The sequence below is a fragment of the Micropterus salmoides genome, unplaced genomic scaffold (genome assembly GCF_014851395.1).
Source record: "Micropterus salmoides isolate LMB-PRFRI ecotype aquatic unplaced genomic scaffold, ASM1485139v1 Ms_hic_scaffold_23, whole genome shotgun sequence".
In the NCBI taxonomy this organism is placed as follows: Eukaryota; Metazoa; Chordata; class Actinopteri; order Centrarchiformes; family Centrarchidae; genus Micropterus; species Micropterus salmoides.
In genome coordinates, this window is record NW_024041484.1 from 21,126,022 (window position 1) to 21,146,467 (window position 20,446).

Sequence of the window (20,446 nt, forward strand, 5' to 3'; positions counted from 1 at the left end):
CTTTGCTGTTGTTGTATTTTTGCTGTGTCTGCAACCGGAGTTTGCACGCAGCCAAAGGCCATTTATGAGGACAGGTTTTGTGGTACGGGCTGCTTCTCTATAACAGCAGTCACATTCTCTCACTTACACTTTCATTCATATGAATTAGCCTACTTAAACTCATCAATTTAATTGCTTTAATAGTTAAAACCATAGACTGTACTGAAGTAGAGGACTTTAGAACTGGTCTCTTTGTCTCCCTGCAGCTGGGCTTTATAGGTTACCAGGCAATTCCAGCGCTATCGCCTCCTGCTGGTCTGCCTGGAGTACAACAACCAGCTGGCACATAAACTTAAATCTTCAGTGATCTTCAGTGAGAATGTTAAAACCTACTCCATGAAAATGTTTAGTTGAATTTATATGTTTTCTCCCTGAGTTTGAAAGTAAACTGTACATTTTTTATCTGTGTAGAGATAACTTTCATGGCAATCCAACGTATAGTTGCTGAGACGTTTCACTTCGGATTCTCTGTTGGTGGACATTTTAGGTTTTTCAGCTCTGTTGACAGACTTGGCTTAACTTTTAATCTAATCTAATATGTGTTTTGCATTTATTTATTTAGCATGGCAGAAAACTGCCTGTCTTTACTATCCTGTGCCTACAGCCTTATTCTGTATTCATGATTTTACCAGCTGAGAATATTCTTTATTATTTCTTTATTCTTTCTGTACTGACTGTCAAGTTGTTGCACTTTATAAGCTGTTATTGCTAATATGCTGCCAGTTAAACAGTTAACAAAAGTTTAAACAAGTGAAAGCCGCCTGTCTTTCCAGATATTTTGTGTTCTGTATATTCAACATACACAACACATACACCACAAATATGGTGGGTATTAATACCCAAGTTTATTATATTAATAGGTTTATCCAGTTTGATTCTCTAATGTTTATTCTCCACAGTGATTTTATTATTCAGCAAAATTATTATCAATCTTAGTACAAAAACAAATATGTAGGTTTTTCATAAAGCCAGAATGTTTAATGTTATTTTCTTTTGATAACCCCTCTACAACCAAAAGAAATTCTTGTGTCTTGTATTTAATTGTATTTGGGAGTATGTGGTACTGTTCCCTGTGATATCCTCTCAGTATACAGGGAGTGGACAAAATAACAGAGTCACAGAATATGACAGGCCTGCAGTAAACACCAATTTGGTAAAGCATACTGTTGAAGATGATGAAAGGTTTTTTTTTACATTTTCTGAAAACCAGAGGCCCAACAGGGATTTCACAAGAGCTAATAGGGTTTACAACTCTTTGGCTATGTTCTTCATGGCTTGAAATATTCCTTCCATAATGATTATATATGGATCCTTTCCTTAAGGGTAGCAAGTGTCATTTCCATTTTATTGAGCTTATTTTATAATTTAACAAAACATAGGCTAATATCTTTTGAACAGAAGAACATGAATGATTCTCATCGCTGAGATCTGCAACACTTGGTAGACATGCTAATAAATCAGAATGAATGATTTTATGGCAGAAATAACATCAGCACAAGTGGCATCAAACATCTTAATGTCAGGATATCTAAAACATGATGTCACTGTTAGAAACTATTGAATCTGATATTTTAAGTGCACATAATCTCAAAAATAAAAACTAGTTTTTTTATGAGGTGATTTTTGACACTTTTGATGATAGCTAGCTAAATTAGCTAACAAAGCTATTAGCTACCACTACAATCTACATTGCTCAAACTATTCGTCTCTGAATTGTAACAGTGAATCTTTAATTAAATGTCTTGTATGTAAGAAAACACTAGAAACATGAGAAAATAGCTGACTCAGGCTGACAGCAGGACTTATAATGGTGGCTACCTCGTTAGCTGCCATTAGTCAATTTTCTGGACTGCTTCAATTGTTTATCTTGAGAAGGACAGGGTAGGCATGTTGTTAAATGCCAAACAAGCAATCCTAGAAGCCTAAATATAATACACAGTCAAAAAATAGACAAATTTAGATTAAAATCACAAACTATCTGAGGAAAGATTATTAAAATAAAAGATCTGACCAGACATTTAATGCTAGCTTTCAATAAATTACTGTTTTTTGTAATTGGTACAGAGCCCTAGTCTTATTATATTATTTTAATTTAAAAAAAATTAAAAGTTAAACACAATCTCCCTTTTGTGTCTTTAGCAATTGTCACTGTTTTGAAGTTTCGTAATAAAGGGAACTAATTGATTCAGTGGACATCATGGAAATCTCAGACTCAGCCTCGTCTAGTATTTTCTTCAAGACACTTAGTTAACACATTATCACCTGTAAAAAACAAAAGTAGTTAGTTATCAATTACTAATACTGGTTTGGGCAACGTAAAATTCTTGTCCCTTGAAAAAACAAGATGTCAGACTGAATACACTACGGTCGGTAGGTAGGCCCTTAAAAATGATTTTGCTATGGTATTTACCTGAAAAGTGGAATGAAATCTTGACCTGTTCATTTAATCTGTGTTAAAAACCCTGATTTAACTCAACATCATGTGTTGAAAACCAAATATAAGATACTAATCTATAATAAAAATGATCTTCAGAAATCCACAACTGTTTAAAATTGCTGTCATGTGTAAATACATTACATCTCAAAGGCTTGAAGATAATTCAACTAAGCAAAGATTTGTCTTTTCTTTTTGGACATGAAATAATGACAATAATTTGAAAAATATGAATATAATAAATGTGCACTTCAATTCATCACAACAAAGGCACATGGTCCAATACAGTGAGGACCAAATATCATGTGGTATTAGTGTTAAGGTAATGAAAACGACCTCATCACACAACAGCAATTTTTTGGCTTATGTAATCATTCACATCTTGGCTTTGAGAGTTGGGCTGCAGTAGAGATTGTGCTGTAGAAAGCTTAAGATCTTCCTCCAGGCGTCTTCCTGAGCATCTGAATGGGGTTTGGTTTGTCCTCCCCACAGCATTATGACTGAAACACACAATGTTGTGTTTGAGAGAAGCTTCTAAGTAGCAAAACCTAAGATTAAATTGTCAAATTGTTAGAAAAATGACAAAAGCGCTCTCAGAAAGGAGACACAAATGCGTAGTGATCAAAAGGAGGGAGTTTGAGATATCAACCCTCAACAGACAGCTGAAGCGACCCAAAGGAGGAGGTGAAAGGTTTGCTTTCCCTAAGTACTGTTTTTGGGCAGTTCGATCGTAAAACTTACCACCTTTGGCAGCAGCCGAGATAAGACTCAGTGCCTGACTGTGAACAAAGGAATACTGTCTCCTCAAAACTCAAAGCATTATAATAATAATAATAATAATAATAATCCTTATTTGTAGAGCACTTTTCAAAAACAAGTTACAAAGTGCTTTAACAAGTGTAAAGAATAATACAAAAAAACAAGTTAAGAGCATGAAAAATTTATATAAAATTAGTAAAATACAATTAAATAAAAGGGATAAAATAAAGTCAAATAAGATCGGGAAAAGCTCTCCTATAAAAGTATGTTTTAAGAAGGGACTTAAAAGAGTTCACTGACTCAGCCGACCTGATTTCCTCAGGCAGGCTGTTCCAGAGCCTCGGGGCCCTGACAGCAAACGCTCTGTCCCCTTTAGTTTTCAGTCGAGACTCTGAAACAGACAACAGACCTCTGCCCGAGGATCTCAAGGTACGTGCTGGTGCGTATGGGACTAAAAGTTCAGAAATATAACAAGGCGAGAGGCCATGAAGAGCTTTAAAAGTAATCAATAGAATTTTAAAGTCAATTCTAAAACATACTGGGAGCCAGTGTAATGAAGCTAAAATAGGGGTAATGTGGTCATATTTCTTTGTTCTGGTTAAAAGCCTGGCAGCTGAGTTCTGGACAGTCTGGAGTCGATCAATAGATTTTTGGGTTAAACAGGTGAAAAGGCTGTTGCAATAATCCAGGCGTGATGAGATGAAGGCATGTAAAATGGTCTCGGTGTCCTTAAAAGTTAACATAGATTGAATTTTTGCTATATTTCTAAGTTGATAAAAACATGATTGAACAAGCTTTATGGTGTGCTGCTTGAAATTTAAATTACTATCAAACCAAACACCAAGTGTCTTTGACCACAGGCTTAATGTCAAAGGCAAGGAAAACAAAATGGGTCCTAAGACCGACCCCTGAGGCACACCATATTTAACTGGACAAAACAAAGAGACATAGTTGTTTACAGACACACAGAACTTCCTATTTGACAGGTAGGATGAAAACCATTCTAGGGCCGTACCAGAGATCCCCACCCAGTGCCTCAGTCTGTCTAACATGATGTTGTGATCAATGGTGTCAAAAGCAGCGCTAAGGTCCAGGAGTACCAGGACTGAGCACATACCTTCATCAGCAGACATTAAAAGGTCACTGGTGACTTTAAGCAGGGCAGTCTCAGTGCTGTGGTACTTCCTAAAACCAGACTGAAACTTTTCAAATAATTTGTTATTTTCCAGTACAGTGAGCAGCTGTTTGGACACAATTCTTTCTAAAATCTTTGCAATAAAAGGCAGTTTTGAAATTGGTCTAAAATTATGTGGGAGGGAGGGATCTAAACCAGGTTTCTTTAAAAGTGGGTTCACGCAAGCCATTTTAAAACAATCAGGGACACAACCAGTAGATAGGGAGCTGCTGAAAACAGAGATCAAATGGGGCCCAACAGAATCCATTACTTTCAGTAAAAACTTTGTAGGTATTACATCAAGTGGGCTGGAGGACACTCTCATTTGTGATACTGTTTTTAAAAGCTCAGACAAGTCGATGGGATAAAACTGGTTAAAACTCTCTTGTTGCTGGTGAGGGACCTCTGAGTAAGAGGCCACGGGGGTAATAGAGGCTCTGATTGACACCACCTTATTGGTAAAATAAGATAAAAACAATTCACAGTCATCATTACTTCCAGCTGAGGCACAAGGAGGGGTTGGGTTTACCAGCTGATCCACAGTCTTAAACACAAACCTGGGATTGTGTTTATGTGTAGTAATGAGTTCAGAAAAATAGTTACCTTGTTAATTAAATAATCTTTAAGTTACAGGTCTCTCCACTCCATTTGAGTAGTTATGTTACCATGTTGTTGTTGTTGTTGAAAAGAATAATCCATAAATAAGTTAATTTTGTAGTGCTTTAATTTTCAGCAAGGATCCCTGACATTTCTTCAATTTATGTTGTTCCCAACACTTTCTGACACTTCCTTTAGAAATTATATGATAAAGAAATGTTATCCTATGCTACTTGATTCATTTTACAGCTCGAATTTAATGTAAATAACTCATTTCCCCAGTTCCTGAGCAAATGATTGTTTAAATAAATAATCATTTGCTATCTTCAGTCTCCTCATGGAACCAGAGTTCCTTCAAGAGGACCAAATAAGAATTACATGCCATCGTTCTGAAATGTCGTTTTAATGTATAAATGCCACTCTGTATTTATCCGTTCGTAATCTGATGCCATGTTCGTGTAACTTGCTTATATTCTCCAAGTAAGAATGTGTAGCAGCCAATATTATCCAGGAAGCTAGTTAAGTTCCTTTCATCTGATGTAATTCCTATGAAATGCTAACCATTTTTAAGGTTTAACTACTGACAATTGTTTTCCTTTTTATCAAATGCTTAAAACTAAGAATGGTAACCGTTTGACAATCAAGGTTTGATTGTGGGAAGATATTTTATTACAATACGCGCAAATAGGTTTTAGAATAGACATATTAAAAGTTAAAAGACCGGAAACAAGCCCTCAGGGGAACAAAGCCAAGCCCCCTGGGAACACGGCCCAACAAACAAAAGCAGTGATAGGCGCTCGCTCGCTCTCTCTTGGCTCTCTTCTCTTGTTCGCGCAGCCCTTGGACTTGGCACGTGCTCAACGTGCTCCGTCTTCCAGCAACGCCCTAAGAAGTCCGGCCGCGAAAACTCTTTTGTTCTTTTCAAGCCACACACGCGAAGCGCAGCGTCCTCTGCTTTTCCCTCATTTCCAGCAACTTACTTGTTTTTTGTATTTTATTTTGTTTTGTTTGTTGAAAGTTATCAGACCGTTAAGTTACACAATTTTAATTCAAGAACGACCGAGTTCTTTTAAGCTTTATTCTGTCGAGCTAACTTACACTGCTCCCACCGTAGCCCGGACCTAGCCACGTGGGCCCGTCTTGCCAGCAGTAACCCAAAGGACATCCAAACCAGAACAGAGCCTAACTGCCAGGCCGAGGACGGTCGCCACTGGAGTGTTTATCTTCATTCAGACATGGAGAACCCCCGGAAAATTCCCTATCAGAAAGCCAGGAATCGGGCAGTTAGCGCGGGGACACGTGCAACAGGGCAAGGCAGGCCAACGACACCCAGTAAGGCTAAAACCCGGAATTCTGTGATCAGTGATGTCCAATACTCTGTTAATCCGTTATCTTTAATCCTTAAAACTCATAGCCAAATTTAAATGAGTTATTATTTTAGCTTATGTTTATTAGTTGCCCTTATGAATCAAATTCTCCCCACAAGAATTTATATAGAACTTCACATTCTCATTGTTTGCCCCATGTTTGTTTAGCCATTGTTAATTTCTTTGATGTATATTTAACTGCATTTATATCCACCTTTAGTTAGTTAATAAATTTCACCGTAATCACAGGAATTGTGTGTGTGTATTTCTAAGTCCCTGTCACGGAGGACTTACTCCTTCGATATGAGATTGACCAATTGATTTAAGATAATTGAGCGATTATTAACTAACTGATCACTAGTGAATAATTGTATAATTATTAAAACGTTACCCAGAGGTCCGGAGACTCTGGGTGAACTGAATCTCCGGTGGTGCCCTATTTTTGAGGTTTATGAGTTAATATTTCTGAAATATTAATTTTCATAAGTTTATTAAAAATCACACGTAGACCTGCTGCAAATGTTTGCATTGTACATTTGAAGGTTGTATTCAGGCTGTCAAACTGATGTGAAACAAATAAAGGCAGAAGCTAAAGCCTACAGATCACAGAGTAAAAGTGAACCACCGCATCACCTGATGACTGAGACAGAGGATAACGATATCAAGGATTAACATGATATCAAGGATTAACAAAAAACTATGACAATAAATTAATTTTGAGTTACTTGTACTTTACTAGAGAAATTCTATTTCGCTTTACTTTTTACTTTACATTTCAGAGGGAAATTGTGCATTTTACTCACTATATTACAATTAGTTACTTTTCATTCATACTAATAATACAAAATATTATCAACAAATAAAAATATATTGTCGTAAATTTAGTTACACAGCACATAAATCTAAAAATAACTGTAATCCAATAATAAAATATACATTATTCTAAAATGGACTATTCTGCATAATAGGTACTTTTACTTTTGGTTCTTTAAGTATATTTCTACACTAATACTTTTGAATGCAGAACTTTAACTCACCTTTCTGTTTTGTGTAATGTATTATAAAGTTAGAAGCCCTGACGTGAGGTGAGTAGGGCGGCTCAATCAGATGTCCAGTGTTGGGGTATTGTACTCTGGTCAGCAGGTGCTCCTTCCCTGCAGCCTGCATCATCTGGGCGATCTGAGAGTCAAAGGTCAAATCAAAACAGCACAAACTGACAATTTGATTTACTAGGGAACCAGCAGATGGCAGTATTTGATTTGCCATCTGCTGGGACCCAATGACCAGGATTTCTGTTTTGTCTGAGTTCAGCTGGAGGAAATTATTTGACATCCATTTTTTTACTTCACAAAGGCAGTTGTTAAGTGAACTCAACATTCCAGGGTCTGTGGATCTGACGGGCAAGTATATTTTTGTGTCATCAGCATAAATATGAAAAGAAATACCATGTTTATGGATAATACATCCAAGGGGAAGCAGATACAAGGAAAACAAAATGGGTCCTAAGACTGACCCCTGAGGCACACCATATTTAACTGGACAGAACGAAGAGACATAGTTGTTTACAGACACGCAAATTTCCAATTTGACAGGTAGGATGAAAACCATTCTAGGGCCGTACCAGAGATCCCCGACCAGTGCCTCAGTCTGTCTAACATGATGTTGTGATCAATGGTATTTAACGTTACATTCAGTAGTAAATTAGGTAGCATTAGCTAAGTTACATTACATTAGGAACAATCCACAGCCTACATTTTTTTGGATTTGTTTTGATGTTTTTGGAAAGGGAATAAATCGAATTTCTCCTTTCAACCTCTCTGGGTGGCAACTATAACTGTTACACGTGCCCCATGAACAGCGTTTGACCATATCTTGGAAAAATACAGCAAAAAAAAGCTAGAAAACGACTCCTTTTGCATTCGAGTCAATGGAGCACCGCAATAAAAGTCTGAGCAAGACCCATGTTGGGTTGTGATTGACTAACTGCCTTTTTGGGGCGTGGCTTAGCGAAGTGTCAATTGTCTGCGGGCACAACTCAGCACAAGACTGGTGAATGGCAGACGTGCAGAGCAGAGAGAAAAGGGTCAACAATATGCTGGTTAGTTATAAATGTACAGTGTAAGTTACATTAACTAATGTAATGTGTAACTAACATTCCCAATAAAATCTCAATATGTGTCAGAATAATTGGAAAATAATTTTCTTATTAAATATCATATCGTTACATCTACAGTAGCCCTTCATTGTCAGCTGTGTGTTTGTACTTACATCCTCAGCACACTCCACTGTGGCCCAGACGTGATCGTCTTCGCTGTTGACCAACAACATTGGACAGTTTATTTTCCCTACCTCAAAGAGAATTAACCACAAGGACCAACTTTAATATGTGTCCGTTAGAATAAACTGATATGAGGCATCGTATTTTTAATTGCACAAGCGCCATGACAAGCACACCCGTTTGCAAAACTATTGACATTTCCATCAGCCTCAGCTGTAATTTCTGCTTTGTGCTAATTAGCATTTGTTAGCATGCTAGTGCAGATGGTAAACATTATACTGCTAATCACTGTGAACATGTTAGCAGGCTGACTAGGGATGTGACGAGATCTTAATCTTATTAAAACTTAACAATATTTCTTGTCTAGGTGAAAAGCTCAGTGAGCATTTTGGGGACCCAGTGGAAACAGTCTTGTCTTGTTCTCATGAACCCAATATCGTGTATCTTCTCGTGAGCTAAGCATATCGTCACACCCCTAATGCTATCTTTAGCATTTAGCTCAAAACACCATTGTGTGTAAGTACAGCCTCACAGAGCTGCAAGCATGAATGTAAATTTCTTGTTTGTGTCACCTCTCAGACGAAGTCTGTTTTCTTTCTTCTAAAATACACTAAAATAAATACAGATACAAAATAGAGATGCATACAGTAATTGGAACAAGTATTAATTGGATCTTTGATTATAAAAGAGCTGAAGAGACACAGTTTTTTTGGTTTGTAAAACACAAAAACATGTTGGCACAACTCAAACAGTATGAGAAATAAACCTAGTCAAGAACAGACTGCATGAAGAGTTCCTGCTTATAGATGCAAAAACATGTAACTGAACTGAACCTATTTGTCTGATACTTATTGATGAATTCCACATATAAAACCAAAAGTGCATTATACCACTAATAACAGAAAAACAGTACTTACGTCCACTTTCTTTGATAGGTCACTGGTAAGTCCTAGACCCATATCTCGCCATATTTGATAGTTGTTCTCATCCACATGCATCATGTGAGAATTCCTGCCATCACAATGTTCACGATGTTCACATAATTGCAACTGTGAAACTCTGAGTTTTGTTTTTATGTTACTTACAGAACAGAGTACCTACTTGAGCAACAGTTCAAAGACTCCTCTGAGGGGCCCTCCACGCCGATAACCATGGCTGCCGCTGACACAAACACAACAACGAGGCTAGAACACAACACAGTGATACACCATAAGATGGAGGCTCCAAACTGTTTCAGGCGAGGCTCAGTGAGTGAAAGTGCATCCAGGAATAGAGCACAAACTAAGCCAGAAGACTTAAAACAAAAAAACATGCATCAAGGGATTTTAATTCTTTGGTTAAAAGAAAAGGAGATCTCAAACCTGCCAACTCTCTGCACTCCGTGGGACCTGCTTAACAGCCACATATTCAAGGCTAAAGAAAAAGTGACTCCAATATGTTCTGTATTTGTTACTTGCCTTGATAACGGTGCTCTCAGCTGCCAAATACATGGTCACAGTCGAGCCGAGGGAAAGACCAAGTAGTCCAATTTTCTCTGGGATCACTTGAGGATGGTCTTTGAGAATACAAAATGCTGTCTGTGCAGAAGTAAAATACAGGAAATGAAGAAAAGAGCATTCTTTTACCAGCTATTTGAAGGACAGGAGGGCGCAGCACGATCATTTGCAATTGTTCTTGCTGACATCCCCAGCTCAACCTGGCTTTAGTGATCTGTATTTAACTGCACTGTAACAAAATAATCTCAACTTGTAAAAGGTTTCCTAACAGACTTTTTTTGGAACAGAAAATTGTGTAGTTCACAGTGAGATGCAGTCAATCAAGATTTCCTGTACTGTATATTTAAAAAGAAAACAGACAGCACTGCCTCTGTTGATTTATGTACTGTATATTTTTATTTAAATGTGGTGCCCAAGCCCACAGAGACAGTCCAAAAAAGCATGACCCTCAACATTACCTTCAGACAAACTGTAATCTCTGAGACCAAAATATATCTTCCAAATATAAATAAAAATACAGCATGTATTTAATTCCCAAATAGGCATTATTTGGATAAACTGAACACATATTTTAAATCTAAACTTGACAAAACTGATCAGTGACAAATGCATTCTGGGATATATGACTTTTCCAAATGAGAGGAGCAATAATTCATCAAGCATGCCAGGCATGTTCCAATTGTGTTCATTTAAATTGATTTTAAACAGGATTTTTTTTAATTATTAATGCTCCAGAAGTAGATATTGTTACAGTATTATTTCATACATTTGAGCCTCACAGTACGACAGTTGTGGGTTCAAACCCCTTTCTGTGTGGAGTTTGCATGTTCTCCCCGTGTCTGCATGGGTTTTCTCCGGGTGCTCCGGCTTCCGTCGAAAGACATGCGGACTAGCTTGATTGGTGATTCTAGATTGTCCTTAGGTGTGAGAGTGAGGTGGTTGTTTGTCTATGTGTGGCCCTGGCGATCTGTCCAGGGTGTACCCCACCGTTTGCCTTTGGGATTGGCTCCAGCCCCCTGCGACCCTGTATGCAGGACAAGCAGTTGACGATGGATGGACATTTGAACTGACAATGTTATTTTTGTGTGCCACAGAATAGTGCGTAAGCAACTCTTTAGTGCGAGGCCTGGGCAGCCAGGGAAATACAAGTTATTCAGGTCAGCTACTCCATAATTTTTCCAAGTTATAATACCCCCTGGGGTGCAAGTATCCCTGGATTAGAGTTATCATAATTTCCAAAAGCCCAATGAGACGTCTTCAGATGTCTTGTCTTGTCTGACAAATAGCCCAAAACCCAAAGATGTTCTGTTGATTACAACATAAAATAAATAAATACTCACAACTGAGATTTCTATCTACATAATCGCGAGTCCCCCTTACATGGAGGTCGCCATGCAGGTGCGCGGGAAGACATTTTCGCTAAGGGGGGGCTGCACAGTAGAAATTCGCACATGAAATGACTTTGTGTGGGCACACACTTACACACTTTCCTTCAACAGAGAGTGGTTACAAGCATGGTCGTATGACATAACTTCATATTTATCTTGTCCACTGTGTGGACCCAAAACATTGGACAAGAACATGCTAACACACGGCTAATTAGCACCAACAAGACTACCAAGAAGCAGGAGACCTGTGTACTGGGTAATAAATCTGAAAGTGGGAGTCCTCCCTGGAAAGCTCTTGGTGCAAAGCCTAAGAGTAAATCATTTTCTGGGGAAATGGGAGGACGAGTAACAAGCAGAACCCAGCGCCCTGAGATTTGTGATGCGACTGGCTGACCTGCATTATCATCCAGGCAGAGCGCCTCTTCAACCCCTGTTCTTGGTAGGACACAGCCATGGACAGCTGCGAAAGCAACAAACCGCCCCAAAAACCAAGTGTGCAACAGCAGAACAGATTTTCACCACTATTACAGGACCCTGGATCTCCGTCTGATGACCTGGATAACATCCTATCCTCACACAGAAGGGTAAGGACTGAGAGTAAATCAGAAAGTAAAAGGCTGCAGGGAAAGCTAACGACTGGGCCTCAAACTCTGATTATGGGTGACTCTGCTGTTAACGATGTAAGAAGCATGTGCAGTAAGAACACCAAAATACTCTGCTTTCCGAAGGATACGGTGTCTGACTTGGCAGAAAAAATCCTGCATATTGTAACTGAACATCCTACTGCGAAAAACATCATACTGCACATTGGGGCCAATGATGTTGCGAAGCAGTCTGAAGTGTTGAAAGAGGACTTTAATAATCTGTTGAACACTGACTACTTTGTTTTTATAGGTAATCACACATCTGAGCTGACAAAAATTACATTAGATTACATTTATTCATTTAGCTGACGCTTTTATACAAAGCGACTTACAATTGCTATACATGTCAGAGGTCTCACGCCTCTGGAGCAACTAGGGTTAAGTGTCTTGCTCAGGGACACAATGGTGGATGTCTCACAGAGGGGAATCGAACCCAGGTCTCCCACACCAAAGGCAAGCATCTTATCTATGCCACCCCAATGTGGAGTTCCCCAAGACTCCATTCTGGGGCCTCTTTTGTTTAACATTTACATGCTTCCACTGGCTTAGATTATGAAAAACAACAAAAGATGTTACCATAATTATGCAGATGACACACAGATTTACATAACCATTTCACCAGGGGACTATGATCCCACACGGGTGCTGAGTAACTGTATTGAGCAGGTCAACGGCTGGATGTGCCAGAATTTTCTTCAATTGAACAAAGACAAAACTGAAGTTATTGGGTTTTTTTTTATTGGAACGATTGAAAGTCAGCGCTCGACTTCAATCTGTAATGTTAAGAAACACAAATCAAGCCAGAAATCTTGGTGTAGTCATGGACTCAGACCTGAATCTGAGGAGCCACATTAAGACAATTACAAAGACAGCTGCAGCTGATTCAGAACGCTGCTGCTCGAGTCCTCACTAAGATCAAAAAGGAGGATCACATCACTCCAGTTCTGAGGTCTTTACATTGGCTTCCTGTATGTCAAAGAATTGATTTAAAAATCCTGCTGTTAGTTTATAAAGCACTAAATGGTTTAGGGCCAAAATACATTTCTGATCTTCTGCTTCGTTACGAACCATCCAGACCTCTCAGGTCGTCTGGGGCAGGTTTGCTTTCTGTCCCCAGAGTCAAATCTAAACAAGGAGAAGCAGCGTTCAGTTATTATGCTCCGTATATCTGGAACAAACTCCCAGATAACTGCGGGTCTGCTGAAACTGTCAGTTCTTTTAAATTAAGACATGGTAAAAACGTTCCACCGTTTTACCACAAGCTAAAATTATGGCTATTACGACTACTTTGTGTTTCTATTGTATTTTTAAAAAAAAAATGTTTTAATTATTTTGGTAAGATATGCAGATTGCAGCGAGTGAGCATTTTGCAATTTGCAACCCTCAGTACTTGATGTCACTAAAACTTACACACTTAAAGGTTCAGTGTGTAATATTTCTGAGGATCTATTGACAGAAATGCATTATATTATCCATAACTATGTTTTCAGTGGTGTGTAAAGACCTTACAGAATAAACCATTATGTTTTTATTACCTTAGAATGAGCCATTTATCTATCCATAACCGCGGGTCCCGCCTTCCATGGACGTCGCCACGTTGCATTGTCATGTTTCTACAGTTGCTGAAAACAGACAAACAGCGCTACAGAGCTCGTTTCGTCACTACGTTCTTCTTGTTCTACTTCTGGTAGAATTCAGGCAGTGCAGACACTCATCACTATGTTGAATATATGCGTTAGAAGAAATAGAAGTAGTAATAATATACAGCATGGGTCAACAAATAAATTTTACATTAGAGCATTAGAGTTTTCAACCACTAGATGGTGGATAACACATAATATTGACTTGAATCAATATGTTGTTCAGTTAGCTTAGTTGGTAAGGTGCATGACCTGCAAACCATAGGTTGAAATTTTTTTTCCTCTCTTCAACAAATGGATTCTGCAGCGAATGTTTTTCAGATCACGGCATTTGCTGCACTGTTTTTGTTTCAGTGTTTGAGCCACATCCATCAACCTATGAACGCTTTTGCAACTCCCCAGTATCTCCAGGTAGAGGACATTTAGGGGAATCACGTTTTCTGAAGGCTCTTTCAGAGGTGTGTCAAGCAGGCTTCAGACTCTTAATGTTGTTCAGGATTTTAAGTAAAAGCTCAGTTCAACTCCAAATACAGCATTGCATTAATCAAGCTTTTCGCACTTTTATTTTGTAGGCAATACCACAAAGAGGAAGTGATTATGTGAGTAACTGTTGCTGCCATGACTGAGATCTATTTCAAAAGTATTTATTTTTTTAGATTTTTTGCCACTATCAAAGAACCATAATCTGTTACTGATATTATTGTTGGCAGACAGTTTTAATGCGTTTCTCTTGTCAGTGTTACTATAAACTTTATCAATGGACTGTGGTGCAGAAACAGTGACAGTGTTTCACACTCTTGGCTTACATTTTCCATGTTATCTGTCAGTAGCCAAGTCACAATAACATATGGTTTTACTGAAAAATTAAGTAAATATAATTTCTTAATAAATATACCTAAAGAAACCTCATTTCTTGAATGCGCACTCTCTGCTGTCTCAGAAGAGACACCTTTTGTGCTGTGAGAGCCACCGTAGCTGTCCTACGTTCTTTGTAAGGGTAGGGGGCAAGTGGTAGACTGGACAGATGGTTGCAATTCACAACCCTCACCACTAGATGCCACTAAATCTTACACACTTAACCTTTAACCATTGAAAAATAAAAATAAAATGCCTGATACAATTTACACAGAACTCAGGAGGTAATAAAATAACACAAACCTCAAAAAGGTTCAACTCTACATCTGCTGACCTCTGTTCACAGGGTGCGAAATACTCCAGCGCAAAAGAAACATAACCACGGGAAGCCAGCAAGGCCGAACGATACTCGACCAGCCCTCCACCGCCTCCCCACATATCCAACAGCCCGGGGAAGGGTCCTGGACCTGAGGCAAGAAGAAACAGATTATTAAAATGGTCTGAGGGCGGGTTCACGCCTAAAGGCCTGGTTCCTGAATTGAACCAATGAGAGGATGATACATGATTTTCCAAGTCTGGTTTTAGTTCAGAATTTCAGCTTTTATTTCCTGGTATTCACATCTAGATGTGTCAAAGAACTCAGGACATATCACTATTTGTATTAGACCACAGCATTCTTTGGGGAGCAAATGTAATGGAACAAATAATCTTAAAGTAAATAACATTATTAAGGCATAATCCTTGCTTGCAATAACTGTCTCAAGCCTGCGACCCATCGCCATCACCAAACTGTTGCATTCTTCATTTGTGAAGCTATTCCAGGCTTTTACTGCAGCTTCTTTCAGTTCTTGTTTGTTTCGGGGTGTTTCTCCCTTCACCCTCCCCTTAAGGTGAAATGCATGCTCTGTTAGGTTAAGGTCAGTTGATTGACTTGGCCAGTCTAAAACCTTCCACTTTTTCAGCCATGCACACCCGAGCCATGACATTACCTCCACCATGCTTCACAGATGAGCTTGTGTGCTTCGGATCATAAGCGGTTCCTTTCTTTCTCCACACGTTGGCCTTTTCATCACTTCTCATCATCTCTGTACTTCTTTGCAAATTTAAATCTGGCCTTCCGATTCTTCCTGCTGATGAGTGGTTTGCATCTTGCAGTGTGGCCTCTGTATTTCTGCTCTCTGAGTCTTCTTCCAACAGTGGATTGTGATACCTTCACTCCTGCACTGTGGAGGTCGTTGGTGATATAACTTACTGATGTTTTGGGGGTTTTCTTTTGTCCTGAGTTGTTTAACACATCTAGATGTGAATACGAGGAAATAAAAGCTGAAATTCTGAACTGTTGTCTCAGACTCATCTTTTGATCTGAAACCAAAATGTCTTCAGTGAACAACAAAAACAAAGAAATTTGCCTTACCGTTCCAATACTTTTGGAGGGGACTGTATCCCTACACATAAGTTAAATATATCAAAAGGTTAGCCTGTTATTACATATTGTACGTATTTGTTGTTATAGTATTTTTATTTTTATCTCTTTCATATTTTGATTGTATTTTTTTTGTTTCATTATATTTATCCTGAAAATCACTATCAAGCAATCTTTTGCCTTTATGCTCCAAGTGAGATTTCTGTCCTCCCTGAGCTCACCTTACGACACCTGCGTTTCCGTTTGACAGGTGTACCGCCCCAGTCAACCACCCCAACTTCTCTTCTTGACTGTTGCAGTACTTTCTGGTTCTTTTTATTTCTGTATTTATTGTACCAAACACCAAGGCAAATTGGCAATCAGTGAAAACCTGGCAGCTACAGTTGCCAGCATGAAACTGTTATTCTACAGTGTAACTACTGTAATCAGTAGCTTACTACTGTAAAAAAAAAAAAATGCAGTAATGTGCTGTATAGAATATAAGCATTACAGTATAATACTGTTTGTTTGGTTGCAGTTATACTTACTGCATACTTACTATACTTACTGCAGTTATTTTAGTGTTCTCCTGTGATCTCCATAAACAGGTTATTACTGTACAATGTATTAAAGTACTGTAGAATTTAATTTTACAATATAACACTACTGTAAGCTAATGATTTTAACATTTTACATTTCAAAACAAAATACCTCAAAATTGCTAGCATACAAATGGCTCAGACGAGAATTGGCCTTACAATATTTGGCATTTATTAAAGTCAATGTGAGAAATTTTAAAATAAGTACATTTCTTTAAAATACAATACAGTAACATGCAATTTCTGAAGCGGTTCTTGCTTTACTAGCCTCGTCCATGTACCCTATATTCAGTTTAATTTTTGATTGAACAAGAGGTGGCCATGTAACATTATGTATTAAAGCCACTGCTTCATACACCTTAAGCAGCTAACAAATTTCAAGTACTGTAATTCTTGTAAAATACAATCCATAACAATAATTAATCATCTCAAGCAGGTTCTTTCAACAATTTTCATACCATACTTAAAACTGTACCCTGCCTTCAGTGTCCATGAGTTATGATGATGACGTGCAATAGAAAGCGAATGAGATAGAAATAGAAACAAACCTGGAACTATCACTACTCAACTCAAACAACTGGACTCAGCTATAAGTCCTGTGTGGGGATGTGTTGTAGACTACATAAAGTCTCACTCATGGTGGCCACATGGGGATTCACAGTTGCTGCGTTTTTCTGGACCAGCTTCCTGGTCTTCTTGGGATTCACCTTCCCCTGGCTGACCTTTGTTCCCCTCTTGGGGTTGATACCACTGAAGTGCCTAAAAACGGAATAACAGAGAATTATTTCCAGTCGATATGTAATCCCCTCACATTCACCAAATAAATGTTCTAATATTTTCACATGGTTATGACATCTGTGTCTCATAATTATGAGTGAATGATCAGTCCAAACTGAAAATTGTCTGAGGATTGTCTCCCATCACCCCATCCTCACCCAGACTTCGAAAATCATGCACGTTGCCAGGTTGAGGACACTAAACCTACATGAATGAGTACATTTACCTTTGAATATTGCAAAAGATGTCTCCTACATTGTAGGTTGATCAGCTAATGTCTACATTTGCAATGTTTTTTTGCAAATCATAAACCTGGGTTGCCTAAATGGGACTGGCTAAATGTTTAATGGGTGGGATCATACAGACCAAAACACAAATAGATGTTCCTCTCCAGAATGAAAAATTCAAAAGAGGAACTACTGGCTATAGTATTCTTTTAAGAGAAACCAGTCTTTCACCTTAGCATGTTTCCTAAATCTCTGACATAGCATGGTCTGATTTCTCTACCATGGTGTCTATTGTTACAGTTTTGCTGAATGCAATATCATGGAGAAAGTAGAAGAATTGTAGCGTAAGTGCAGTTCTATTACAGTTCCAAATTGCTGGTATAGTTTATGTAGCCTAAAATAAGGTTGGTCAATAAACTGTCCATGTAGATTTCTTAATCTGGAGAGTGAGTAGGCATTATCAGTCTTTATACTAAGGTAAAGAAGAAAAATGGTTAAATGACTGACAATGGCTCCCTGCAGGAGTTATTTCATTATTATTTTATAGACCAACCTTATTCAGTATTTGAACTTGCAGCAGATGGGAGACGGACAGAACAAGAGAGAAGCGAAGGACACAAGCTGTAGCAGCTTGGCTGTTTAAAGACCAAACATAGGACGTTAATAACTGTATTTCAGAACAACATTGCAGATGGCTATATTGGAGCTCAAGTGGCAAGTTTCTCACTCCTAACGCAAATAGATAAAATCCTGTATTTACCAATATACACCATGGTAGAGAAGTCACAAACAAACTTGTATTAACAGCCTCACAATAGGTGTACATGAGGGGATGCATTCAAACAAGGCACAATAAAAAATAGAGGTTAAAGAAATACTTAAAGGGTCAAAGACAGCTACAGATATGCATGCATTACCCTGGGTTCAGACTGCACACGCAAACGCAGTGAGGCCCTCCTCTCTATCACTCTCTTTTGATATCAAATATAAATTTAATTTACCTTTATTGGGAAACATGGCAGATGTCAACAAACCTAATGACGCTCTATATATATATCTGGTGTATTAATCTATATTTTAGCATGTAACTAGTATATGTATGCAGTTTACTTTTCTGAAACTTTTTTTAGGCCATAAGTTTTGTTTGCATGCATGCTTGCACTATGGGTTAACACAAGCAGTAAGTTTCACTTTGTTATGCTAATGTGTTTTACAATTGATACAATCAACACAAAATGTCAAAACAGGGTGATGCTGACTATGATAAGATTGAAATTACCTTGTTAAGTGAGCCACAAACACAGGATGGATAACGGTGTGCAGGCTTAGTAGGCAGGAAGAAAGCAACATGTGGTGATCCGCTTCGTCCACTTCAGGGCTGCAGGGTCAGAATCCAGGTGAAAATCATCTTCAGCTCTTTATCTCTTTATCATCCTTCCTTCTATGTTATACTAATGTGATACTATGTAATACTGAACAACATTTTTATTTTATTTTATTATATTAACCATGTGCTCAATGACATGGTGGGATGAAGCAACATGGCTGTGCTCAGATGGGTTATGGCAGACTTGGGCAACAAAACAAAAAATACTGAGATACAAAGTGAGATTGTACAGTAGCTTGCTGTTATTATTTTGTTCCCCCAAGGAGTCAACATTTACAGTATTTAGCTGTATTTATGAATAACGGTACATTACTATCCAAAATCAGACGTAATTTTACAGCAACACAGTTTATTTGGAAACAAAATGTTTGTTTTTTTTTAAATAACAATATTAAATTAAATAAAGGAATTATAAATATTAAGTATTATTTTAAATGACACATGCAATGGTAGCTTCCAGTGATTAGTCTGAATGGTTTTCACACCAGAAATGAACAGCTCCAGAGTTCACTGAACAGCGGTATGAGACCACCCCTTTGAGGCGGACCAGAGTGTGGTTGTTTGGTTCGCACAAGATTTTGTTACCGGCGTTCCCCCGAACCCAAACGAACAGCACCAAGGGGGTAAACTCTCCGGGGTTCGAGAAAACAGATTTTAAAGATACCTATCATTTATCATGCCAAAATAAAATACAAATGTGTTCAGGGGATACACCCAGTCTCTCTGAAGATCAACAAAAGATATATAAGAGGAGAGAATATGTTTCTGTAGTTGAAGCAATTAAACAGTGATGTTGATTTCAGGAGATTCTTCCCGGTCATCATGTTACCTGAGGCCTTTCCGGCTGCCTGGGACTGGGCGCATACTCCACAACAAACCCATGGGTTCTTTTCCTGTGTACGTGCCTCCAAAACTCAAATCCTCTGCAACTAAAAAAAGCATTGAAATGTCAACAACAAGAAAACAAAATATCCAAGAAGCAAGTTAGCTGTAGAGTCAAGGACGAACAGCAAACACCTGTGGTCTTTTTGTGTTTAGCATTTAGCAGGCCGTTTGTCCTCACTACACGTGATAGATTTCAGACATCGATGCACTTTTAAATTTAAAAATCAGTTTTAGGAACGTGACAAAAATTAAGAGAACCCACCACACACTGTTCCCCTGTGATCACTGATGTAGTGTCCGAATGCCTCCCAGAAGTCATTTTCCTCAGAGTGGAGGAGGGAGTGAAGTGTTACTGGAGATCCTGGAGGTAGATTCTCCACCACCACCTTGAACTTCTTATCAACCAGAGCCCGACTGGGGAGAACAGAGAGAATCGGAGGGACAGTCTGGGACATCCTTACTTTACTAATCTTCTGTGGAGAAATGCAAACACATGCG

General features: G+C 38.4%; 1 protein-coding gene and 1 long non-coding RNA gene across 2 annotated transcripts; both read right to left on the reverse strand.

Moving 5' to 3' along the window:
- Nucleotides 1-860: 860 nt before the first annotated feature.
- Nucleotides 861-20,439, reverse strand: LOC119918541 (peroxisomal succinyl-coenzyme A thioesterase-like). Its single transcript, XM_038739318.1, has 10 exons — nt 20,211-20,439; nt 19,893-19,992; nt 17,307-17,431; nt 14,975-15,252; nt 10,106-10,225; nt 9,750-9,832; nt 9,566-9,659; nt 8,639-8,719; nt 7,408-7,549; nt 861-2,973 (listed from the first exon to the last, which is right to left on the reverse strand). The coding sequence occupies exons 1-10, from the start codon at nt 20,401-20,403 to the stop codon at nt 2,849-2,851; spliced, it is 1,341 nt and encodes a 446-aa protein (XP_038595246.1). The 5' UTR covers nt 20,404-20,439; the 3' UTR covers nt 861-2,848.
- On the reverse strand, nt 16,822-19,385 carry LOC119918178. The gene is made up of 2 exons (XR_005447400.1): nt 18,956-19,385; nt 16,822-17,431 (listed from the first exon to the last, which is right to left on the reverse strand). It is a non-coding gene; the product is annotated as an uncharacterized LOC119918178 (long non-coding RNA).
- Nucleotides 20,440-20,446: the final 7 nt, after the last annotated feature.

Bases quoted from the DNA above. Each gene is read 5' to 3' on its own strand.
- LOC119918541 (XM_038739318.1), bottom strand. From the start codon at position 20,403: ATGTCCCAGACTGTCCCTCCGATTCTCTCTGTTCTCCCCAGTCGGGCT. The intron at 19,993-20,210 runs GTGGGTTCTCTT...TGCTTTTTTTAG, and splicing joins TCACAGGGGAACAGTGTGTG to TTGCAGAGGATTTGAGTTTT. The intron at 8,720-9,565 runs GTAAGTACTGTT...ATTCTCTTTGAG, and splicing joins ACCTATCAAAGAAAGTGGAC to GTAGGGAAAATAAACTGTCC.